At 46.5% G+C, this 26467-nt stretch overlaps 1 protein-coding gene across 5 annotated transcripts in view; it reads right to left on the bottom strand.

Annotated features, from left to right (window-relative positions):
• Window positions 1–26467, bottom strand: part of LEF1 (lymphoid enhancer binding factor 1) — a 70676-nt gene that overhangs the window by 18146 nt on the left and 26063 nt on the right. For 3 of the 5 annotated variants that reach the window (XM_049815405.1, XM_049815406.1, XM_049815404.1), the window contains 5 exons: window positions 10733–10865; window positions 6626–6716; window positions 4293–4376; window positions 2294–2416; window positions 1393–1555 (listed from right to left, as the gene is read on the bottom strand). In XM_049815405.1, coding sequence (XP_049671362.1) covers window positions 1393–1555; window positions 2294–2416; window positions 4293–4376; window positions 6626–6716; window positions 10733–10865 — 594 coding nt within the window. The remainder of the gene's footprint in view (window positions 1–1392; window positions 1556–2293; window positions 2417–4292; window positions 4377–6625; window positions 6717–10732; window positions 10866–26467) is intronic. The other 2 variants (XM_049815408.1, XM_049815407.1) reach the window with 1 other exon arrangement.

Below are 26467 nucleotides of genomic sequence, written 5' to 3'. Positions count from 1 at the left end.
TGAATGCAAAACATTTGGTGATAATTAATCTCCAAGCAATTATACTGGATAACTCGTGCATTGTTTGTACCACAGTGAAAATGGAAGTTGAGGTACTTTCACAAAAAACAGTAACTTGAAAAGAGGAGTCCAAGCTGTGGAAAAAGCAGCCGGTGGAGCACTGAGGCTTGATTCATTACCAAAATGGAGATAAATAAGCCACTGCCCTCATTCAGGCAGAGAAAACAAGGCTGACATACTAAGCAACTAAGATCTATTACCGAGGGAGTGAGAATGAAAACATGATCCTAGAGACTTGCATTTAAGAATGGAAAAGGCAAGCACCGAGATGCCCTCTAAGAGGAGGTAACAAGAACATCAGAGAAAAGGCAGAAGGCTGCAGGAACTGGGACAAGCACCAATGGATTTCTGCTCAGTTTGAGGCAGAGGTAGGGAGGGGAGGAGAGAGGGGAAGTCTTCAGATTGTAACAGAGAAGTAGCAGTATGGTCTTGTACTGATTTCCCACTTAAAAACACAGGGTTTTCAGAGAGTTGCAGCGCCTGTCAATACTGACTTAGTCAGTGGTCAAGAAGAGAGGTTCACGGAGCAAGGAGATTTGAATAATCCCTACTCAAACTCAGATTGCTACAAAAGTCGTCCCTTCTCTCGTTTCCAGGACAGTCGAGGTCAAAATGGGCATTTACTTCTGCTGCTTTCCCTTGGAAGAATACTGACAGTGAACATGAAGTCTGTAATTGTGGGTTGGCCTGCGAATTTTTTTTTTTGGAGCATGGAAAGAACAAAACACGCCTACAATGCCACAGAAGCAAATGGCTCTCAGCAAGGCTCTGGGATGTGTACTGGGATCATCAGTACTCAGCTGGTGAGTTTAGAGACATTCAAAACTTGACTGGACAAGTCCCTGAGCAACCTGATGTAATTGGACCTGCTTTGAGCAGGTGCTGGGCTCAATGACCTCCACAGGTCTCTTCCAACCTATGTGACTTTACAGTTGGACCATTTTATATTCACTTTTGAGTTCCATCTTCACTGGCATCCAGTGTTCATCTTTGAATGATCCCCTCCTGCTTTGATGGAGACCAGCCTAAGGGAGGACCCAGAAGGTGATTTGAATGCTCTTTCCATGTGTGAATGAGGGTATTTCACACCTGAAGTGCTGACACCATGACATGAGTGGAACAGACACCAATTTGATGATGTTGCTAATGCTGAAAAAAGAAAATCAAGATACTGCTTTTATTTTTAGTTTCATGTTTTATCTTCTATAGCTAATTTGATAGTTGCACATTAGTTAGCACCTCAAGCAGAAAGTGAGCCATCACACCCAACTAAAGGGAAACACACACAAATTAGCAGCACACGTGAGTACACACACACTCTCCTGTACGTACCCTTCTGCCAAGAATCTGGTTGATAGCTGCGCTTTCTTTCAGAGTACACTCTGCTACAACGTTCGCTCTCATTTCTTTCATGTACAACATGAAAGCATTCAGAGGTTTCTTAATATGAGGTCTTTTTGGCTCTTGTTCTTTTCTCTGTTCATGCTGAGGCTTCCTAAAACGTGGTGGGGGAAAGGGAAAGGAGGGGAAAAAGAGCATCCATTTACCTTCAGCCTAAAAAAACCCCAATGGAAAATTACCAACCTGTGGTTACAATAGCATTTAAGTAGTAAGAATGAGAATTTCAGCAGTCACGTCCCATCCACTTTTGTACCTTTTCAGAGAACTGACTTAATTTTATACTCGGGGAGGATGTCAGGTTAACATTCTCTAGCAAATAAAATTTGATCTGTGAATCTGCTCCAAATTAATCACTTGTGTCAATTCTCTTTTTGAAAGGCTATCCATAGTACCCTAGAAGACCACCACTACAGGCAGGAGGATAGCTCCTCATCCACTTCTTTCTTAGGCCTTTTGGCCTTCAAGTACTAAGCAATAAGGATGCTTTTTACTAGTAAATTTTGCAGTTAAGACCTTTTCCGGCAGAAGTTAATGAGTTCACACTCAAGCAACATTCACAAATAGACAGGTCCATGATAATGTCTGAATCAAGATGACTGTTGCCGATAGCTAAAAAGTGCTGGACTGGAATGAAAAATGGCTTCATGTCTCATTACTCTTCCCAAACAGTAGCCCATATGTCCTGTTTTAGTTACAGGAGAAGAGTTAAAATTCAAAGAGGTCATGAAAGGCACTTCCTTTTTTTTTTTTTTAACCTCCTTGACTCTTCTTCAGACAGAGTTAGTTCTCAAACATTTATAGATTCAGGGCTAGTGCAGAAAGGCAGACTCACACATGCATTAGCTCACTGTCGTTGTGTGGATGTTCTTGTTTTACTTGAGGTGTTACAATAGCTGGGTGAGGGATTCCAGTTGTGTGAGGGCCTGGAGGACCAGGAATCATGTGATGCGAAAACCTAAAAGAGAAAACAAAGGAAAGTCTGTAACACTACTGAAGACAGGCATCAAACATGTATGACAGCAGCAGGATGCCCCAAGAATGCAAACACTACGAAGCTTGCAATGGAAGACAATTCTTTGAAAGTGCATGAAAAATATTTGGCTAAGATTTGTGCATTGTAGCCCATTTATTCAAGAAAAACAAACAAACAAACAAATCAGTCAACATTTTGGTTGTAAAGAAGTTATTTTATTACCTTTCAGGCAAACAGTTTTAGCAATGCACACAAGAAACATTTAATGGTTGTACTGTTGCACTGACTAGCAATAAAAATACACATTTCTTAACCAAAAACTCTATTTCCACACCAAGATATAAACATTCTTAAAATATCCACCACCAGCCAATGCAAAGGAGGGAACTGCCATGCAGAAACAAAATAAAAGAAGAGTCTTTTCAGGGAGTCCCTTAGGGCTTTCTAAGGAATCTCTTACTTTTCCAGGTACTTAAGCTAGAAGATTTTAACATAACTTCACTTTAACTCACTATTCTTCCCTCAAATGCTTAAAATACAAATAAATTTTAAAAAAAACCCTAACCTGCATCCTGGAAGAAAGGGGGGGAGGGAAGACAGAGAGAAAGACTTTTGTCCTAAATAAACCTTCCTTTCATCTGTACAAGAAGGAAAATGGAAAAGCAAACCAAAGTACCACTAACTCAATCATCCCACCCTACTAACTCAGGTCATCCTCAAGGATCGCTGAGACGGATCTTCAATGTGCTGAGCATTGCAAGCTCAAGTGCAGCAGAAAACCCTGCACGCTTTATTTTGAACTGGTGGACAGTACCATTAACATAAAAAGCAAGCTCATGCTCCAAAAGTTTTCTAAATGAGTGCTGGTTAAGGAATCGCATCCAACCTCTGCTTTCTCCATTCCCTAGTCCCCTTGTCCTTTTCCTTCATGCCATCAAAATAAAGCAAACACAAAGCCCCGTAACCAGATCAGGTAATTTTATTATAGAGAAAGAATGGGGTTTCTTCCCAATCACCCTGACAGGCACATGCTTATCAATCCCCTGTAAAGACGTGAAGGGACAGCGATAATCCAAAAGAGCCCACACAAATAGAGGCAAGAGGACCCACCACTTAACAAGTGACCTGTCTTAAATCCCCGTGCAAGAGGATGTGTCTTCTACAGGTCACACAAAAAATACCCAGGAATAGTATATTGCAACCTTGTGTACACCAAGCACAGGATGCAGAAGCTGTCTTTAGAGTGCAAAAGCAGAGGAGAGGAGGTCTGGAGTGTGTCATGGCCAAGTCTCAATTAGCATTGCTTGCTAGCACTTAGACATAAAGACACAGTGCCTGATTCACACACCAGTACAAATACACTGTGCTGGCATCCCTTGCCATTAGTGGCTCTGGGCTATGAAATACCTACTTGCGAGCAAGTTTCCACACAGAATGATACCTACATGATTCAAGACTAATTACCAACAACTTTGAAATTAGAACTAGAGAACGCAGACTAGAGTGACAATCCACCTGGTTGCATACTTGCATGAGCAAAACCCAAGGATGCACACCGCATGTTGCATCTAGAAATGAACTAACGACTCATTTCAGATGAAACAGCTCAATTAGTTGTTGACAATTCACTGGCACTCCTAATTGCAATACTTCAGAGACTGCCAAGAAAATGCTGAATGAGACCAGTGTGGGATCCAGGCAAACTGTACATACACAAATAAGTTAAATAAAAATGTACGCATAAAGTTTTAGCTGACTGAAAAGCAAGCAAAGGCAGACCAAGATGCAAGCAGAAGAGCAACTTGCCCTCTAATGCCAGCAGTTACTCCCCAGTCAGTCATTCACCTCCTACACCTACCTGGACATGGAAGGGTCGACTGAGAGTGAGGATGGATAGGGCTGCCTGAATCCACTCGAGATGGGATATACAGGCTGACCTTGCCTGAGGTCACAGAAGAAAGGAACCCATCAATCATACGATATGGTATTCAATAGTTACTCTAGAGTTAAAAGCACTTGATGGGAACTCAGTACTAGGCACAAATAAATAGTAATAGGTAAAACTTTCAAGAGTTCTGCTGTATTCAAAGCTAACAAATACTTGAATGCTTTCGACTTTCTCCCTTGCTATTGAAAGATTCCCAGTCTAGGTTTCCACTGGGGAGGAATGCAAAACAAATAGCCTTCCTTCCCCAAAGCACACGTGCACGCACACACACACACACACACACGCATGCACACTCCCCTATCTCTGTCCCTCTCTCACCTAGTTTTAAAAGCACTGGAATCAGATTTGGTTAACTAGCTCTTAGAAAAGAGGCAATTTATTCCAAATAGTTCTACTGTAGGTCAGCACAAGAACACCAGACTGAATTATCAAGCTAGAAAACCTTTTGAACAGTTTTTTTTAAGTCTTTAAAATCTTAGGAGACTCACTCCATTTGCATCTTCTATAGTGAGGTGCAAGTGGCCAGCTTTTCTAAGAAAGTATAAGTTTATTTGATAAAAAAAAAGCCCACAGCAACACAAGTCCATCTTAACTACTTAAAGTTCAAACTTTGCAATCCAGTAAGAGAAGCTTGTGTGAAATTCTTTCCTCCTTTATACTCCCACACATACAGAATATTTTGTCACCAGCCTGTCATTTGGACTCTCTAGTTTTTATCATCATGACTACATTTTGGTTACTTTCAGTTTGCAACAGTTCAGGTCGCAACTACAATTAACACCCTGAAGTAGCATGCTATGGTATTGCAAACAAATACCAGTTCAGCTCAAATACCTGAACCAGCCCAGAAGGCCACCGCACGCATCAATCCTACTCAAACTCAGTTACTTATTGACTGGCAGATCAGCTTTCAGAGGGGAAAAAAAGGGAAATTGGCCTTTTAAGGTTCAGGATACAGGTTTCACACTTGGGAGTACGTTACTGGAAATGAGCAGTGCTCAAAGGGAAGGGGGGAAAAAAAAGGTGGAGGAAGTTTCGGCAGCACTACAGCACGGAAGGCAGCTGGAAGCCATATAGCATAAGGGACAGCTGGGTATGTCCTGCTGTCGGTGAGTGCCGCTGAACACATCCCCAAGCCTTACAAGATCCGATCTTGTCTCTCCTCTTCTTTCTCTTTTCCCTCCTCCCTCCCCCCAGCCTCTGAATTGAGAAACCATTCAGAAGAAGTGATTGACCACATCTGCAAAACGGATGCCAGGAACTGCCTGGTGGTGGTGGAGGTAGGGAGTCAGCCAAGCAGCAACGAATTGGGGGGCGGGCGGGAAATAATTAAAAAAATAGAGAGTCAGATACTTCCACATTTTAGTTTGGTATCTGACAACAATTTGTTCCAAAAAGGCATGTGGCACTTCCTCACAGGTTTGCCAGCAATACAGCATTTTACTGTCTTCTGGTCTCTAATTAATCTGCCTGTTGTAATCTGGATCATGTTCCCTTTCCACAGACACATTAAAAAAAAAAAAATCTGCATCGCTGTTTCCATGGGCACAGACCAGTCAAGATCCAGATTCTAAAGCACTGAAACTGTTGCTGAGTTTCCTTATTCCCTGCTCTGACAGAACTGAGGGCAAGCACCTATCTACCCCAAGCAGACATGAAGCATCCTGCCAAATCGATTACTCTGAAAATACCACGTGTTTCCTCCAAAAGGAAAATGACACCCTGAGTGGCACAGAGATATCCTGAGAGTGCTAGTATTAGCAAGAGCACCAAAATCTCCCAGTGACTGAGGCTCCTCTCCACACAGAAACTGTAAAAAGCAGCAGACTACAAAAGTTTGTTCTCCATTTGGGTGCAGTTTCAAGATTTCCCCACACATACACTTCAAAGTTCCTTCTTACCTCCCCTCCCCTCAGTAATTGCAATTCTGTTTATTAAAAATTTACATGTAATTCCTTGAGAGCTGTTTTCTGTTATCTTTCCAAATGCCAAGAGCCACAAATCTGAGCCATAAGAAATATATAGGCTTCAAAGTGAAATCTACACACTTCAATTTCTGTACGTTTTCAAAAACCAGATTCAGTTCATTTCAAAGATCGACATTTTTTGATCTTTTCAACTAAAATAACGTAGTAATTTCTTACTGCAGTGACATTCTTATTTTGTAAATGCTGTGATTAACTCAACAACAGCGAATGGTAAGAACATGCACCTTTGTGTGAAAAGAAGCTAAAAGATCTTACCAGCCAAGAGGTGGTGTTATCTGTCCAACCCCCCCTGGAGACAAGGGATAGAAGGTAGGGAGATCAGGAGCTGGAGGATGCCTGGACATGCCTGTTAAAGAGCACAGAAGAATGAATGACTTTCCCCTCAAAACACTACACATGAGCTACAGTTCACAGCTAACGCGGCCAACGCTATGATGGAATTAGTGCTCTGGATAAGAAACAACCACCTTCTTGGTTAGTGTTAAAAGCCAAAGGCACCCATGCCACCTTTAAAATAATAAATAAATTGCACAGGATATTGCAATTCAAAGGGAAGTACTGGAAAAACCAAAGTGGATGGAGGAAATAAATGTATGGGTAAGGACCTGCACAAGTTTAGATCTCCTGTATAGCGCATTAGGCAATACTGTCCTCTCAATGGTTTCACCAAACCCGACTGGATCCTGAGGACCTCTCCTAACACAGCATGAAACAAGAGGAAAATAAAGCGTTGTCAAAGAGGCAGCACAGCAGAGCTATTAGATTAGGTAAATTGCTACTTGTACATTTTCGCGGGTTCCCTTATGGATTCACAGATTTTGGAAACTTGCTACCACAGAGGATCAGTGGTTAATTAAGAATCATTTTCAGGCCTGTAATGGTCACACTTGATATGATTCATTTGGCTTCCAATTGTCACTCCAGCTCCAACTAAGCTCTTCATCAAGTTGACTCCTGTGGGCTCCAAGGTCAATCTGTTTTGCATTGGTAGTATTTCATGGAAAAATAAGAGTCCCATCAGAAATGATCCATCAGCTCACATTCCCCAGAACACCGAGTCCTACAACTGCAAGAATCACCTCAAGATTAAAGCTAATCCTCGTCCCAAAAGGGTCTGTGGTCTCCATTCTTCACCTAAACCTTGTGCCCCCAGGAGACATGGAATTACGGTTGCAGAGGCCACAAAGACATCGGTTTATTTAAATGTGTTTGGGGAAGAGGGGGCTGAAGCAGAAGGAATTGTTAAGTCTACTTCACATGTTAAATCAGCTGCTTTAAAAGGGTATTAAATATTTATGTGGTGACACTCCAAAGGTCCAAGACTGACTGTGTGCTACCTTGAGACTTGGTTTATAGATTGATGCTACTGATTTATTCCCCCCACACACACACTTTGTATTTAAATCTTCTGAATTTAATTACCAGATTTGAAGAATATCTTTCAGGACTGTGTACAGGAAAGGATGGAAAACAATACTGGTGGTGTCACTGTCTCAAAAAAGCTAAATTCTCAGACTTGGGACCACAACCTGAGTGAGGATCAAATTTCTGGACAGTTGTCTTTTCAAAGGTGTAAAACAGCTGGTGGCTGACAGGAAAAGGAACACTTTCCATATCCCTGGGTTTTTATGTGAGAGGGAATGCTCCTTCAGAGCAGTTTAAAAAAACCCCAAAGGTGAAAAACAAGCCCACTGTCTCATCTCTCTCATCTCTGGTAATGGTTGATGCTCCTGGGAGAGACAATATGACCCTGCCCCTGCCAGACTAAGTTCTGGGCAAGGAGCTGGGCCGTTCCTTCCCCAAAATCCGCATTTCTGACCCACAGAGATGACGCTACTCTCTCTGCACTAATGCACCGTGGTTATCGCTAGTCCAAAACTTCTGGCCCCTTACAGGGGGCTGCCAGCTACCTGACACCCAGCAGGAACGTGTGCAGCTACCGTACGGCCAGTGCTCTCCAAAGCAAGTTCTTGCTCATGAGAGGGTTAAGGAAAAAATAATAAAATAAATAAAATAAAATAAAATGGAGGAAAGAAGCGACCACCTTTAGCAAGGCAGTGGCTCTGTGTCCATCCCAAAGTGCCTGGGGTGCAAGAGGCAGCGCTGCAGGCAAGCTGCTGTGGACCTCCTCCTTAGGGGATTTTGGTGGGAGGAGGACACCCTTGCATCAGGGCTGGGGCGCCAAGGCAGTGCCTTGTTCCAGACCCACAGTGGGAGGCAAGGACAGAAACAATGGTCGGAAGCGTTTGGCAGAGGACCTGAGGGGAAAAAAGACTTCTCTCTTTGCAGTGACTGCATGGGCCACTTCACTGGAGCTGCTCCCACATGCCCGTGGCACTGAAACGGGGAGTACGGAAAGACCACACACATCAAGGAGACCGTCACAGCCAAAACCAGAAGTCTCCAGCCTGCGTTATCCGTCCCCATCTTCACCAGACTGAGCAAAGGGATCGAGAGCCCATTCAGGAACACCGGAGGGGCATGAGCTCTGCGCCAGACACCCCCGGCCACCCCCCAGCAGAGCCCCTCGCCAGGCTTGTGCTCGGGGACGTGACCGGTGGGATGCACCAGGGCTGGACAGGGTAGAGGGTGAGAATAGGCAGAAAGGAGGATGGGCAGCAGAAACAACAAACCAGAAGTTGTTCAGTTTGGGTCTGCAGGACAGGAGTACAAAAATAAACCAGGGGTAAAGGCAAAGAATTGGGGCGCAGGAGGGCAAACCCATCACGCAGTAAGTGAAAACCTCTTGAGCTCATGAACTGCAGCGGCGAGTTGTGCCTCAGCCACCGCAGCCAGCTCGGGCAAGAGGTGGAAATCCTGTTCTCTAATACACGGCACCCCTGGGATTGCAAGGAACAAGCGTGAATATCCTTCTCCTGGGCACTGATGCAAAGGAGGAAGACAAATGAGGACAGAAGGTCTCCATTTGCTTCTTCCAACTCTGAAAAAGATATTATACAAGTACTTACAGGCCAGGCTTTCCAGGCAGAGTGCTTTTTGTGTTCCCCCTCCCTAAAAAGAAACCCCAACCAACTAACCAACAAACAGCAAAAAACACACAGAGCCACAAGGCCATGGTATTTTTCTGGATGTAGCCCGTTATTATCTGCATAGCAAGACCAAAATAAAAACTAGGCATTCAGAGAAAGTCAGAATTAAAAAAAGGCTCTCTCCCTGAACAACGGCGGCTAGACACCTCTCCAAATAAATGGGACAACCGTGCATGCGGATGCGTGTCCAGGTAAAGCAGAGCTTCACAATCTTGTCCACATGGCAGGACACGTGGGTGCAGAAAGAGGCAGGGAGAGGCACCCTCCAGGACCAGTCCTGGCAGCAACAAACAGACTTCACACCCACGCACAGACACCCCGACTACAGCGAACGCCTTTGTAAACCCCCTGCTCCCTCCTCGTCCCTCCTCACCACCAGCTCTCCCATGCAGGCTTCTCCTCCTCAGGCACTTATCCAAAGCCTGGCTCAGACCCGTGCCAGCCAGGGTCAGTCCTGCCCTTGCACCTCCCCAACAACCATCACGTCCCCGTCCCAGCTCCTGCATCCCAATGCAAGCAAGCACACCCTCCCCAGGAAACCCCAGCATTTGCCAGGGCGCCGGGCAGGAGCTCTCAGCAGGCTGGCCCGGCACCTCGGAGGTTGTCGGCACTTCCCCGGGGCCCCACAGACTGACACGGAGCGGGGCTGGTCTGACGCTCCCAGATGAGGATCTGGGGGACATTTTTGTTTGTTTTAAGGAGTCCTAAAGGGCACAGAGAAAACTGACACCCACGACTTGGGCACCTAAAATGATGCTTTCTGCAGAAGGCAGCAGGCACGAGAAGGTTAAAAAATGTCACGTTTGCAAAGCTTAACTTGTGCAAGCTCAAAACTGTATTTTACGGGCTATGCTTCAGTTATGCCAACTGACGTATGGAAGAATTCGGGCAGCCAGAGTACAAGGACATCAAATACAATCTTGAGTAAAAGGGAAAAAGAAAAGGTTTCAATAACAGCACTACTGAAGTACTCTTCCCCTATTTTCGGGAAGGTGAGGGATGATTGCCATTTCTGCATCTGCATGCTGCAAGCCTCGGGCACCACAGGGGATGGTGAGGACTGGCTGCTGCTTATTGAGATTTTAAAAGATTTTGACAAGTAAAGCAAGCCCAAATTATCATATTAGAAAGAGCATGAAGATTTAAACAGCCAAGTTAAATATCAGCATCACAGCAGAATTACCATCTCTGAAAGCGGGCACACGCTCCTGGAACCCTCCCTCTAAAATATTACAAATAAAGCTCTATCAACAGCACAGGGGGCACCGGGACCACTCTGCATCCCCACTGCGCTGAGCTGGGCTGGGCTCACCTTGTTTGGAGCTGACGTCGGAGGGGATGTGAGACGGGTGCGACCCCGGGGAAAAGTGCTCATCGCTGTAGGTGATAAGAGGGGTGAGGGGGTGAACCGCATGAGAAGGCTGTACCACTGGCACCTTGTTCGACTGCAAGAGAAGAAAAAAAATTTACATTAAATAGTGTTAGCAAGGTGGGGCTTCTGCATTTAAAAAAAAAAAAAAGACGCTTCCAAAATGCAATTTTCACATATTTGTATTACTGAAGGGGGGAGAACGGATGGACAGACACAACATTGGGGCTGGTGGATGGCAACCAGGTTTGCTGCCAGAATTGGCATCCTTGAACCACTGGCACCCAAGGACGGACGTGGGCATTGAGGAAATGCAAGGAAATGGGTGGAGGCTGGGAGCAGGCGGAAAGGCATTTGGGAGACAGACACGGAGACGGGGCCAGGAGATGGTGGCTGGAGAGCCGCAGGGCAGGAGGAGCACCACGCCAGGCAGGCAGGCATCGTCCACCAAGGGCTGTGACCGAAGGATGGCAGAGCCAGCAGCAGTGCTGAAGAAACCCTTTGGTTACGGTTTCAGCATTAAAAAAAAAAAAAAAAAAAAAAAAGGTTTAAAAAAGGCGGGTTTGCCACATCTCCAGCCTTAAAAGCAACACAGGCTTCATCGACTTCACTCCTTGTCTCCATTGCTCTCCTGCGCAGCCGCGGCATGATGCAGTGGGGCCAAGTCCCCGCCATTGCCAGAGAGTACGGTGGGTTTTTTCCCTTGCAATTTTACAAACTCTGGTTGAAATCTCTTGGTCTGTGTGCAGGTAACTGAAAAATCACCCTTAAAATCCTAATTTCATATATAAGCCGTTGGCAGTGGCCTCTCAGAGGGCTCAGTTAGGTATAAGACCCACTGACCATCCAGGGACAGCTGGGAGGCCTCTCACCACATCATGCCAAGGAGAAACCAAAGTGCTACGAACACCCAAGAGGGTCCCGAAATGGGTGCCATAGGCGATGTCCATGCCAGCCAAGACACCAGCTTCCCACCAGCACTTCCCACAGAGGTGTAGGGGAGGGGGCACTTGGCATGACAGAGGGATGCTGCCCAAAATCACGCTCTTGGATCAAGGCTGCAAGACAACAGGACTCATCCATCCTGACAAAATTAAAGTATTAACGAAATTGCCGTATTAATGCTGCTTGAAACACAAGCTGCTCTTCCCATGGCGGGACAAGCCGTAGCGACGATGCCAGCGTGTCACAGGTGCTCCTCATTTGTACCCCGCTATTCTACCAATTCCCTTAGCAAAAATAATTATGGCACAAACAGATTTTTAATAATATAATAATTAAAAAAAAAGGCAAAAAAAAGCTGTCCTTCAGACAGGAATGGTGATAAAACTCAGCAACAACAGCTTGTGAAATGTAAGGAATTAAGAAGAAAAAGAAATAATTTAAGAACCCAATGAAATTAATTTTCTTTGAGTTCACTATTGAAATTCCAGCACAAACAGATGTTAGGACAATACCCCAAGTACAAATCCATGATTTCTCTGGACTTCTGGAAGCAGAAGGGTTATTCAATGGACAACTCAGTTTATTGTTAAGGCCGGTAGCAGCAGAGGAACGGGAGCAAATGGGAACCAGTGCAGCAGTTGCTGCTTGCCTTGTTTCCAGAGCACCACCTTAAGGAACTTGCATTAGCAGGCAGTATCTTCTTAATGTCTGACCTATCCCTCCAGTCATATAGCTCAGAATCTGGTGCCATGAATTTTTGCTAAATTATGCTATCCTTGCTCTCCTCTTAATTTTACGGTTTTCAACACAGATTTGCTTTCCTGTGGGAAAGAGATAAGAACCTGAGGATTTTAATTTAAGCTTCGGCCTTGTCTTATATTTTGCAAGATGGAGAGAGAAAGCAGCGCTAGTAGGTGTTTTAAAGCCAACAAGCATTAGGTCCATTTTTGTGACCAAATAATAAAAGCAATATGAATTCTCAATAATATCTACGAGTTGAGTTGTAAAGTGGATAGCTGAGACTGCTATTCATCTCCCCTGTCTGTATAAATTCAATAAAAAACAGATGCCAACAAATTTCAGACAATTTAGAAATCAGGCCTCAGCCTTTAGCAACGAGACTTGCGGGCCAGCCCACCATTCAGTAATTACTTTATCAACAATAAACTGTATATTATGAATAAAGATCAAGCAATAGATGTATTTAGGTCACACGTACGCAGCTGCTAATCAGCCTTAATTTCTCAAAATTTAGTAATTAACATTTTGTATTATACTGGATGTAATTGTCATGCACATCCCTGGTATCAGGGTTACTTGCTTTCAGAAATCACCCGTTTGCACTTTGAACAAGCCAATCCCCATACCCCCTCGCTCTCCAGCATCCTGCAGATTTTATTTTATTTTCTAATTCTCAGCACCTTATCCCCTAAGCCCACGGCAGCGGCTTTCAATGGGCAAAGGAACCGTGAGAAGTCAGGAGAAAAGCAAACCGCTTGTCAGCGGGCTTAAAATTAACATATAAACAGGCCGTATCTCCATTAAGAGCATTTGGGGGTCTGCAGAGCCAGAAACTGAAAAAAAATAAAAATAGTAACAATAAATAATAACAATAATAACGAGCTCTCCAGCCTGCCTGCCCCACACCGCTTTGGGAGGACCTAGGGAGCTGTGGCAGCTCAATCCTGCTGGGCATCCAGGCCCGCCACGGGACAGGGCCTCGGTGGGCATGGGCTGAGCCTCCCCGTCCACTGTGGTCCTACCAAGATGACCACAGCGATTGACACTGTGGGGGGAGAAAACACAGGGTGACACGTGTGAAACGAAACCAGGATGAGAAAGGCCTGATGGCGTACTTGCCAAAAGCCCCATGGACAAAATCGGTTCTGCTGCGGAACCTGCCCTACAAGTCAACCCAGATGGTTTTTCTGGGTCCTCCTCCCAGAGAGGGTTCAGGGCAGGAGGACAAGACCCTCGGTCCCCACGGATGCTGACCTGCACCCTTCGCCCTGGGGATATCTGGACTGGGGACGCTGCCGAAGCCCCTTCCACCGCCTACTGCTCGCAGTGGGCATTACTGCCCCAAAGAGTTTTCAGGGCTGCGCGACATGGCCAAAACCCTACCTCGTGCTGAGGTACCAGACAGCGCTGATCACACTCCTTCTACTGCAGCCCAGAGTCTTTGCCCATAGGCTTCCTCCTCCTCCCACAAACATGCCATCGCTACTACATTTGTCTCCCCAAATCCTCTGAAGACGGTGCATACAGCTGCAGAAACGCTTGAGCAACTGACAGAGACCTGAACCCAGGGACTGCAGATCTGGGTCAACGTGATCTCCATGCAAGGGGAACTCAGTCCCCCACGCTTCGCTAACCAAGCCAGTGCCTGCCAACAAGCCAGCAACCACCACGGCTCTCCCCGGCACACTGGTGACGTTTACATCTCATATAGGCACGGTTCGCAGAGCACCTTTTCTCCTCAACTCAACCCTGAAATCTTCTCCTGCAAAACCCGAGCGGGCCACACACCTTCAGTGAGACAATTACAAAACGACCCATTGTCCCACATGAGGTTAGAAATTATACTTCATCCACCCACCAAAACGTAGCATTTTTGTGCAAGTTGGTACCTAAGCAGTAAAGCAGACGAGGATCCAATTCTCATTTCCAAGACAATCTGAAGACACTGGACATTTGTTGAAACAGTTCCTAACACAGCTCTGACACGGCATATGTGGTCTACTACTACACCACGTCAATTTAGTCCCCTTCATTAAACTCTGGGCCTAAGCTTCTTCACACGATCTAGAAAGTAAAGGGAATTGAACATACAGCCTAGCTCAAGATCTGCAATTTGGCAAAAATAAATAACTAAAAATGAGGACCTGTGGTTTACAAACCTGAAGACCTTCCATTATGCCTTAGGGCACCTTCTCACATGTGTGCCACAGCCTGTTACGAACATTAAAGGTTAACGGCAAAGGCATCAACCATGCCTGTTGGCCTGGGGACACCCAGCTGTGCCCCACGGGACCCGGGTCAAAGGGACACTCTCTCCTGAGTGACTAAACCTTGGTGGCCCCCTTCTCGGAGGCCGCTGGCCCACCAGGGCCACAGTCCCACTGCACAGTCTTGCAGCACAGCCTACGGCAACATCCTTTGGGAACTGGCCTTGCACTCAAGGGACCTCGCCTCGGGGAACTTTTGCTGCTTGGACATTTGCTCATCAGCTTGGCCTTCACAGTCGGTATCTCTTATTTCTCTCGAGCACATGCTCAGGCTGAGGTGAGGCAGTGCAAGCGGGGACAGTCCCCTGAAGGGACACCATCAGGGCAAACAGGCAGGGCTGGGAGAATATATGTGTACTGGAAACAGCAGGAGCTGAATTATTTGGCCAGTTACTGCTAGGATGAAGCTGCTACTCGGTTTTATGACTGACCTGAAAAAAAAAAAACCCAAAACAAAATCCCTAATAAAGTGTTGGTAGGTAAAGGGTAAGAGCTCGCAGGGAAGAGGACCCTGACCCAGCAGTAGGCATTACCCCAGCAGGGTACACCAGACACCGGTTTAAAAGTGTTGCTGTGTTAAAGTAACGGAGGAACAACCGCCCAAGTCAGTACAGGGGCAAACGTTTCCCTTGCAAACAGCAGTCACGGTCTGCAAGTGGTGAGGCTTGAACCATACTTAGGCATTTTGGGCAGGGCAAGGATGGGGGGGAAGAAATCCACCCGGCGTGGCATTGGCACAGCTGCTGCCACACAGCTGGGTAGCTGTGCTCTGCATTGGCAATGCCGTACCTGGATTCGCAGTTACTTGCTACTTTAAACATATACCTGTCCTCTCATCCAAGGAGTACACTTTGAGACAGTTTAAATTGATATCTAGTGAGTTGATGGTGAAATGCTGCATCTTGGATTCGGTCTGAATCCAGGAAGTTCTTCCTCATTTTTTAAATGCTTCTGAAAAAAAGTAAGACTACGAGAGAAAAACAAAACCCAAGGCCTCCCCAAACAGCTAGCTAATGCTTCAGCAAAGGCCTGCACCTGTAAGGTATCCTGTATGCAACAAGTGTGCAAAAACTATAAAAAGCCTGAGACAGCCGTGGCAAAAATGCCTGTAGGTCAGCGTCAGGCGAGGCGGGTGGCTGGGAGCTCCCGCTGGAGCTGGAGGGACCATTTGTTCCAGCTGCTGCACAGAGAAAGATATTAAATTAACAATCCTTCAAAGGACGTGCATCTAGAAAGGAGGTCGCAGACGGGCAGGGAGGTTCGCAGAGAACCGCGAGCAAGTGAGCCCATGCACACAAGACCCAAGTGTCCCTGGGTCAACACCCGAGAGGTGCTGGGTTGGTTTTTGTTTTGTTTTTCCTCTTTTCTTTAAACACAAAGCTGCTTCTAAAAAGCCAGAAAAGGCCCCAGCCTGTCTACTTTTCCTCTCCTGTCAACAAGTTGTGTGTTGGGTACAGGCACTAGCAGATGGTCTTCTCAATTCAGACTAAAATAAGCTAATTAAAAAACAACCAAAACTTAAGGATGGAAAAATGCATGCATTCCTTTTTGTTCCTGAAAGAGAGGGTCATTTCAAAAAAACATGGCTTCAAGCTTTTGATAGCAAATGTTAAATTCAGGGGGAAAACACAACAGATAGCTCCCCCCAAAAAAAACAACCCCAAACCCTTCCACTATTGCTATAGCAGTACCTCAAAATAAAAGGACCAATGACTTGTTGGAGGATTTGAGGATACCTTGACCCGAAGAGAAAAGAAAAATCCATCCCTTTTTTGGCCTATTAAACTTCTAGTTTCTAGAGCCCTGAAATCATCCTTAGGCAGAAGGTTTTAGCAAACCCAGAAGACAGCAGTTTCAGTCGTCCTCTCAAAATAGCAATAGCATTTTAATGACTAAACTAACTCTGCTTTTATGCCTTTGCTGACCAGCCGTTGCAATAAAAATGCAAGACCAAGAAGAATGTAGTTTTGGAGCAATGTCAAAACCAGATGCACGTCTGGGTTTATCATGGACAAGCTTTAGCACAAGGGGACAAGAGATGGAAGAAGAGGAGGTAACAGTAAGGTGTTTTGGCCAGAACTAGTTACCAATAGATGAAACAAGCTCATCAACAGCAGCAATAACTGCAACTACAGTTTGCCACCTCCTTGGGAGCTATCGTACAATCCCTTTCGATAGACAACTTTGCAGAGATGTAGCAAGCTCGATATATAGAGAGCCTAAGTTACTCCCCGCCATCCCCAAACCGTTTATTTAGAGCAAACAGTTTTATGCCCAAAGCCAACCTCCTTCTAGGCTTTTGACAGCAGAGATCATTTTATGCTTAATTTTCAAAATCTTCTCCAATCCTTAGACAGTACAGTTGGGAAAATGACATACCAGGTACGGGGGTGGTGGATTTGTAACCTTACTTTTAGCATCACCTGAAGCTAAAAGGAGCAGGGATGGGAAAGCATGCCCACAGGAACACCCCGCTCACAGGAAACAGGGGCTTAGGAATATTGTGATTTATGAAAGCCAAATAAAAAAGGCGCAGTCTTTTTACCCTGCTTTGCAACTCGGAAATGGGAGGCCATTTATCTCACTGACCTTTCATGCTTACAAACAGCAGGGGTGACACCCCAGGGACTGGCCAGGGTAAGAAAGCAAAGCGAAACGCTGTATCCGATCTCATGCAAAGCTTTAGGACTTTGCAACTGCTGACGCTTATGCAGAACAAAACTAGAATCGAAATGGCACGTTTCAGGGGGTAAACTGATGGCTTGGTGACATCAGAAAAAAGTCCTCCTGGTCCCTCTTTTCCTCACGTACTGTACTTGAGCTCTTCACCACGTAATTAAGTTGTATTTAGAGCTGGGAGCCAGGGAAGGGGAGAACAAAAAAGTTAATTTAAGTCAGTCATTGAAAGCTTCCCCCCCTGTCCCCAGGACACGTTGCATCAGGCGACCGCAGAGCCACAGCATCCCAGGAGACCCCCAGGAGATGGAGAGAAGAAGCTGCCAACGCGTCAGCAGGCGAAGGAGACACCCGTGATCCTTGCTAGAGTTTCCCATGCTTATTCGGGAGCAGGAGAAGTTTGTGCCCCTTTTCCAGCTGCCCAGACCACCTTCCTTTTTGGGAAGCCCAGCAGCAAGTGGCTGTGGCTGCAATGCATGGAAAAGGCAGCTTCACAGCTGACAGTACTGTGCCACGGTCCGCAGGCACAAAGATCAGCACCCAAAGCAAAGGGGGTGTCATGGCTGGAAATGCAGGCAGCGTACGAGGATAGGCAAGAGGAGTTGGAGCAAACCGCTCTGCCTGAAGCCTGAAGGGTCGGTGCACAATAAAAACTTCAGTACAACAGCCAGGGGACCACTGCAAAGAAAAGAGTAAATGCGATTTGATAAAGCCTGGGATAAGCATCTATCTAGACGGATTACAATCAGTAACCAGATTCAGGTTAATTGCAACGTTAGTGAGAAACCACCGCACTAATGGCTTGTCTACATTCTTGTCTTTTTCCAACTCCCCCCCCCCGGCTTCGATCTTGGAAATTAATATAGCACAACTGTGATGGTTTTTTGCTGAAAAGTTGTAATAAACATTTGAGTTCCCTCAAGACAGCTTTAAAAACATGGGTGTTGAATCTCTGACAGAAACATGCTTTATTTCAAGTGTTCATTAAGCACTGCCATTAAGTAAGTGATTAAAGCACACCCAGTATTAAAATAGCTTGATTAGAAATCCCCTGCTATCTCCATTTTCTTCTCTCCCGTGACTTCTTAATTTGTTTGTTCTTGCCTGCTCAGGAAGGCTGTCGGGAGACCTGGAGTTCTGGTGAACCACGAGGGGAGCCAGGCAGGTCTTGCAAGGCTCCGATCGGGGGAGGACAAGCCCATTTCTATTTACATACTGCAAGTTCACGTATACACAGATTATACTTAAGTTTTGCACATCCCATTAGTTTTAGAAATATGTACTAACAACTGATAGGGCATTAAATAGCCAGCAAAGCCAGATGCTCACAGGAAAAGCTTTCCCTGTTAAAATATTTTGCAGTGTTTTATTTAATTCTCCAAACTCAGCAGCGGGTCGCCTCTGACGGCAATTAATTGCTGGTAAACGCTCTCCAATTTGCCAGCCGATGCTTGTTTTAAGCTCTGGTTCCTGCATGATGATCCTTTTAACATTGCCCATCCTGAACAGTTCATCTTTTCCCTGACATGCACCAAGAAGCCCGCACCTAACAAGCGGCAACCTGCAGCATCAAATCACACACTCATCCCCAGGAGTCGCTAAGCTCTCCCAAAACCTGGTAAATGGGACGACTGGCACTGGAAATACTCAGGATGGTGACACGCCCCATGGGCCGCAGCTCCCCAGCCTTTACCCTGCACAGCATCCCTGCTTCTCCCTACTGCATCCTTGTCACACACAAGCCGGTCCCATCAGCTGAAAAGGCATTTTCCTCCCTGTCATTTCCTTGACCTGCCCACAGCCCTTTCTGTTCTTTACTGGCCAAGAGGAACACAGGCACAGTAATGTTTTAACAAGTCCAGGCTTGAGCCTCTGAGTCGCACAGGTCTGGCTTATTAATTGCTTTGACGATAAGGACCGTTGTCCTAAACCAGCAGAGGAACCGGCGTCCACAGCCCGGCGGCTTGCCAGGGCAGGATCAGCAGGGGTGTTACGTGCCATGGAGCCCCATGGGTTTTGGGTGGGGGGAAAGATGCTGGACCCCATCCTGGTGTCACCTCTTGTGCTGTCTTCATCTCTTCACTGGGGACAAAGCTGCTCTGGTTTCTGTCACCAGAGCCGTCTGCTGAGTTAAGACAAAGACACAAGCTTGTTTTACTTGCCTCAAGGTTATCAGGATCCTTGCCCACAACAACTTTGGCATCTTTTCCGGGCTACTCGGACCCACGAGCTAATATGCCTCTCCTTGGCAAAGCGATGTGCTTCAGTCCAATATTCAAGCTGGGGACTCCTCAGCACCCTCGAGCACTCACTTAAATCAGGCTTGAAAACCGCTCAGGCAAGTGAAACGTCATCTACTACAAAAGCACACAAGTTTTGTGTGAAAGCGGGCAGTCCGACGGCAGCCTCTGAAGCCCGGCGTTCCTGTTCTGGCAGACAATGTGCGTCACAGGATGGGACAACTTTTCCTCATCGGCCTCCTCACATCCCACAGGATACAGACCCAGGCTCCTGGGGGGAACCGAGAAAAATACCCGTCCTGCACCCTGGTGACAGGAAGATGCCTTTCTGCATTGCACACACGTTGGATCAAAAGTGCTTGAAATAAGACCTCTCTTAAATGTATTTTCATTAAGCCTATGCTACAGCCTACTCAACACCACGTGCCATAACAAAGACCATCGGAGGTCCAGAAGACTGAGAAATGGGTCAACTTCTCTTTGAGCAGTGATTTTTAAGAAGCGCTGAATAGAAATGTTCTTAAGAAAATGCGAGAGCATGACATGCATCAGGAAGACATCTTAGCTCTGTCTCATAGAAGGTAAGAACAAGGGCTCAGATGCCTGTGCAAGCACCTGACATAGCTTCACGTGTCCAAAAATCTCTGCTCACCATGCCTAAATTTGCAACTTAAAGTTTGACCATGCAGCAACTGCTTACTTCTAGCAAAACGGAGATCAAACCATGCTGGCCACGCTACCCAACGTAACTAACGTTTTTGGAAATGCTCCTGCCTTGTCTGCCTTCTAAAAAATAGGATGGGGGTGAATAGAAATGGATGTGAAGATGGAGGAGTGATGAATTTGACAACATCGATGACTCCTCTGCTGGCCCTTGCTCCTGGCAAGCCCCATTCTTCACCATCCCATTGCTGCCAGAAGGCTCTCGCAGGGAAACCACCGCCAAGGCCGACCCCCCCCCCCCAGCCCCAAAGTGGCAGGAAGAGTTGCCCATGCTTTGCTGGGAGGCAATGAGACCCCACCACTGGGATTTTAACCGCTTCAGGGGGATTTCCCAGCAGCAATGGAGCAGACCCGTGCCCAGCTTGAAGCCCAATGCCAACAGCCGGGGCTGCGCGCGCAGCATTAAGGGTGGTGGGGGCAGGCAGGGGAGGGTGGGATCGATGCAGAGGTGGCTCAGCGCATGACGGGGTATGAAGGAAGCACCAGAGGGGCCACTTTCTCCAAATTCTAGGCTCCCAGGCGCCACTGACCCTGCGTACGCACTGGAAAAAGTTTTCAAGTAACTTCCCTGAGTCCAGCTAAACCGTATTAACAGATTTATCCAATAACATGCAAATTCAGGTTTTAATGAAAAGTCTTAAGTCCCAGCTCTAAGTGATTTGGACTTTTCTGCTAATGGCATCTGCTAATGACCAAAGATTTAATGCATCAAGTCTTAGCATACATCAGTGCAAACAATATAACCATTTAGTGGAGGTAAAAAGTCATCTCATTAGACATCCATCATTGGATGTGGGCAAGATGGTCCAAAGGCTTAAAATAAAATATTCATTTTTAAACTAAAAAAAACCCCAAACCCCTAAAAACGTACAAATGATTAGGCCAAAAGTAGCAGTCTGCTAAAGCTTCACTAGGATTGAAAATGCAAACTGCAACGTTTATCTGGAGGTAAAACGCATTTGCAAGTACTTAATTTCTGCAGCACTGTTCCGCAGAAGGCAAAACCAATTTTAACAGGAATTAAAGCAATAGGGCCCTCCAGAAACAGGATGTCTCTTAGACAGGTTATTTGAACCACCAGTAGAAGGTCACAACAGGAATTATTTCTCTACAACATTGTGCATGATGATTTCAGTACAAACAAAAGTGCTGAAAAGCTACTAACTTAATTTTATAGATCAGTCCCACGAGGGCTCGTCATATCAAGGAGACACAAAGACATGCCCTAAAATAACATTTACGTGTAGCTAAAAATATAAAAAACACAGCACACAGCTAAGGATGAACAAAGAATGACTTGAATAAGGCATGGGCTCAATGGAGCTGGGCTACAAACACTTTTTTTTTGGCCCAAACCATCAATGCCGACTGTTTCATTTGGGCTCTTGGTGTAAACAGGACCAATAAACCTACCACAAAACACTGCTGGATGCTGAGCTACCGACGCATAATCTGAATGCCCAGTATTTTTAGTCCTCTTTGCCAAACGGCATCTCAGAAGATACAAAAAAGGGACCAACGCCTCCCAGCCATGGGCTGCCAGTGGGAAATGACTCAGGTCAGGGGAGTACTGTAATTATAACGGGCCCATCCAAGCTGCCAGCCTGTTTGCAGGAGAAGCGGAAAAAGGAAGGGAAAAAGGGTATCCAGAAAAGATGGAGCACCCCACCTTCATGCCTGCTGTCTCCCAGGGCAGCTTAGGACAGAATTTTTTTTTCTCCCCTCCCCGAAAAGCAGACACAGCAACCTCGTGGCAAGCCTCGCCTCCAGCTGCAGAGAGGAGCCAACAAAAGAGCCCTGGAGGGATGCTCCTATGTCAGCTTTGGGGCTAGATCAACCTCCCAGAGTTGCCCATCCTTGCCAGAACGCACCCTCATGACCCAGGGAGTCCTCAGGACCCAAAACTCATCTTCCCCACTGTTGCTGGCATTGCATCTCCTCTGGCTTTGCTCTAGACCTGATCACTGCCCATCCTCGCTTCTGTCCCACCACCCTGCGCTCACCCCGAGGAAGCTGCCTGGACCCCCCTGGCTCTGCTTGGCTCATTTTACTGCACAGCACCCTCAGGCTCCCCCAAAACGGGCATTTCCTTCAGTTTTCAGGCCTTACCTATGCAGGTGCACAGCCGTCCCGAGTACTGACCCGAAGGCTCTCCAGTGGCTGGGGTTGGCCGCAGCTTGGGGAGCCTGTGAGATGGGGGAGACATGGAGAAATGTGGGCCATACCTGCTCCCCTTTCCCACCCCACTCTGTATTGGTCTGTTACTACTAAGCTCCTTCCCCCAGCTGGCCACAGGGCTTAAAAAAAGGTTGTTGGTATGCACAACACACGTGACGCCTTTTAAATCCTGCGTAGGAGACTTCTGCTTGCTGCTAGACTTGATTTTTTTTTTTTTTTTAATTCAAGAGCTGCCCTTTAAAATTTAAAAATCACTCTTAAAACGAAAAAATCACACAGAGCCCACAACCTAAGTTTTGTGCAGCAGGCACCTACATCCTCATAAAAACCCTGGGCTGTGCTTTGTAACATGGGTAGAAGTCTAAACATCGTAAAAAAGAGCCTAAATTGCCAGATTGCCCAAGCCTCCAGTAAATCACCCTTCCAGATGGGCTTACAGCTGCATACAGAGCCCTGCTAGTAGCAACGGGTCACCCTGCAATTATATTTCAATCCTACTAAATTCAACAAACATTATATGAGAGTTATGCTCGATTTCATTAAAGAGGCACTTCCGAAGTTTACCATTGCCCCATCATTACCAACAGTTTGATTTTTCATGCAATTAGCGCTCCCCTGTGCAATTAACTCCCCCCTCCCGAAGCGTGGCAGAGGAAGAGGTGGACAATTTCTTATCATAACTGCATCCCTCCTCAGTACTTTTCATTGCAATAAAGGCCACGCTTGGGAGAAATACAGACATGTTAGACTCTGCAAAACACTGCTAAACAATTTATCAGGCAAAAAATTAGCTCATGCCAGGAGAGCTTGGGGAAGCATTCGGCTCCTCTCCCTGCTCCACTGCCAACAGGGCGGATGGTCGAGAGTGCCAGAGATGCCCAAATGCAATGCTAACCCCCTTCTTTTTTTGGGGTGGACACATGAGGTATCTACACAAGACCTGCCCACTGCATGCACGCTGCCATGGGGGGGTGGACTCCGAAACCGCTGCAGTGCCCGGCGTGGGCAAATTCAGCCAGCAATGCTCCCACCCAGCAACCCCTCCAGCTGCCACCACCAGCCAGGAACGTGGTCAAGGTCTGCAACCACAGACTGGAGAACATTATTAATTAATTTATTTATTTATTCCCTGCTCCTTCCCGCTCTCTCTCTTTCCCCTGCTCCCAGCAGAACCGGCAGACTCCTTCCCCATTCCCAGCATGGTATTTCGGAGGTCAGGACCAGACCCTCCCCTCTTCCCCGCAGAGGGAGCACGCTTTTTAGCTCGATGCTCTGGGATCTGAGGATCATCTGGAGGTTGAGCGGCAGAGACGGGCGCTCCTGCTGCTGGCCCCACGGATGGTACACACAGCCGTATTTTCAGTTTGCTCAAGAGGCCACATGTCCACAGCCAGTTGCACAGTTTGCCACCTTTATTTGCAGATGAGGTACATTTTTACTGCCCCTTTTTTCACAAAACAAGCTGGGAGATAGGTTCAGGGGCATCTATTTCAGACCTTTAAACAAGGAATCAAGTGCTTTGTTCTAAAAAAAAATAATATTAATTTTCCCCTTTCATGGCAGTAAGTGCCCCTTGCTGTGTAATACCACATGCTGCTGGAGAGAAAGCATGTCTAGGTCTCTCTTACTCCTATCCTATGCCTAGGATAAGGATACCTTAACCTCATTTAAAAATAAAAATTACCCCGAATTTCAGGCTGTTAACATGCTTCCACCATCTCACAGGTGCTGGCTCACAGCCAAAACACTACCACACCGTGAAACGCAGGCAGAAGAAGTCCCCCTTGCCTTTCACGTACTTTCAGTGCCTGTGCCTGAAGACAGAGCCAGCAGAAACACCACACCAAGCAACCAGGCTCAGGACAGTCAGCTCCCAGCCACAGCCAGCGATGGGACCGTGAGCCACAGGGTGAACCCCCACCACCCCAAGTCAAGGGGTTCAGGCCCTCACGCCACCAAATTCGCACAGATACAAAAATACAGCATCTAATGTGCGGAAGCGGAGATGGGATTTGCTCATCTCAAGCATCTCTTCCTTCCTCCAGGCCTCCCCAAACTTCCCTGTCCATGCGCAAGTTGCGTATGGGGGATAACCAGCTCAAAATGATTCATTAAATGCCAGTCTATCAAAACAGTGAGAAAACAATACCCTCTCGCTGAACGATACTGCGGATAATTTCTCATATGCCCAATATTTTGGAACTCACCGTTTGTATCAATTGCACAAATCTAGGAGCTGAGAACATGAGGAAAGCAGCTCCTTCGGTGTAGCACAGAGATGGAGCACAGCTTTTCTCAGCATCGAGCTCTCTCGCACTAAGTCAGAGGAAGGAAATGCTGCCTCCCCCACAATTTTTTTTATTTTTTTTTTTTTTCAAAAAAACCCACCACCTTTCCTCTCCAGAGAACCCAGGCCAGGTGTTACATGCTCTCAACATCAAGCTAAGGCCAGGCTGGCTAATCTGTAGGTTCACTTGTTAGCGAGATAAAGGATTTCAGTGCAGTGCTGCAGCCTGGGCTGTGGGAGCTGTGGGCTGGAGGAGTGCTGCCGGCAGCCGAGTGTCACTCCTGGAGGAATGCCTGACCTTTCCTGGGGCTTTGATCATGCTGGCTCGCAGCGTGAGATAACCAGTCCTTTGCAGAATCCGGAGGTAATAAAAAAAGCAGCTTTGAGGCCTCGTGTTTTTGCAGGGAAATACTTACCTGTGTTCCCAGCACACTGCCCTGTCCCTACCACCAACCTCCTCAGACACCAGCCACTTTAAAGCCAAACCCATCGCTGTCAACTGGGGGAATCACATAAAGCATTCAGGTGAGAGCTTTTAGCTCATTTAATTTCTCTTAATTGAGGAGGGTATTTGTGTACCGCTCTTACGGAAGACGCACACACAGAGACTCAAAAAAGAGCAGAGCAACAGAAGTAAGGTCTCCAATTAGTGCGCGATTAAGCTCTAAGTAGGATAATAGGAGGAGAAATTTTGTATCTTACACAAACAAGATAGCAAAAGAGATAGATAAAAGCACAGAAGGGGAATAAAGCTTTATCCCCAGTTCCCCTCTGAACACTGAACCCGTACAGAAAGGAGTGAATTTGGTGCGTGTTTTTTGTTTGTTTGTAATTATTTTAAAGGGAAAGTATCTTTCTTAGGACAGTTCATGACGGGCAATTTAAACAAGCCAGTGTAGTACCAGGCTAGTAACGCATGAAACACCTGGAGCCCTGGGTTGAATGTGCTGAATATGTAAGCGATAACTCGATCAGTCTTGAATACTTCTTTTAATGAGTCTACACAAGTCCCACGTCCACCCAGCCTGCTTTTGGTCACCAACCTAGACAAGTTCGCATGATCTTCTCAGACTGGGTTTGTTTTTTTGTTTTGTTTCATTCAGGCCACTGCAGTACAGTCTCTAAAGTTAGAGCTACAATTCCTTGGTGCTCTCTCCCGGTTGTACACGAGGCGCAGGGCTCGCTTTGCAGCACTCCTCAGCTGCAAGCAGGCTGATGCCAAACCGAGCAGACCTGGATAAGTTACCCCTCTGGGGGGAAAAGAAGTTGTGCTCAGCTATGCTGTCTTCCTCACGGGGTTAACTATGTAGATTTCAGATGCAAATTTTACTTTAGGGCAGGCTTTATGGTATTAAGAGTCTCTTTTTCAGCCTTCTGAAATTTCATATGTATACATGCTAGAGCTCTCTCATCTCTGTTAATTGGGTTTTGTGGAATTTCGAGGCCCGGGGGCCAAGGGGGGAGGGCTGCTGATTAAAGCACGCCGTGCAGAAGTGGATGCAGAAGCGTTGCACAGTAACAGGAGGGAAACTGAATTCCTCCGAGCTACCTGCCTTCACGCGCGCATCCTGCCTGCCACTTCGGAGGAATCCCGTCTTTCACCCTGGCCCTCCCAAGGGTG

This window comes from Accipiter gentilis, chromosome 12, assembly GCF_929443795.1.
Source record: "Accipiter gentilis chromosome 12, bAccGen1.1, whole genome shotgun sequence".
Lineage (NCBI taxonomy): Eukaryota > Metazoa > Chordata > Aves > Accipitriformes > Accipitridae > Astur > Astur gentilis.
The sequence above is the reverse complement of the archived record's forward strand: the minus strand, read 5'-3'. Positions and strand labels throughout refer to the sequence as shown.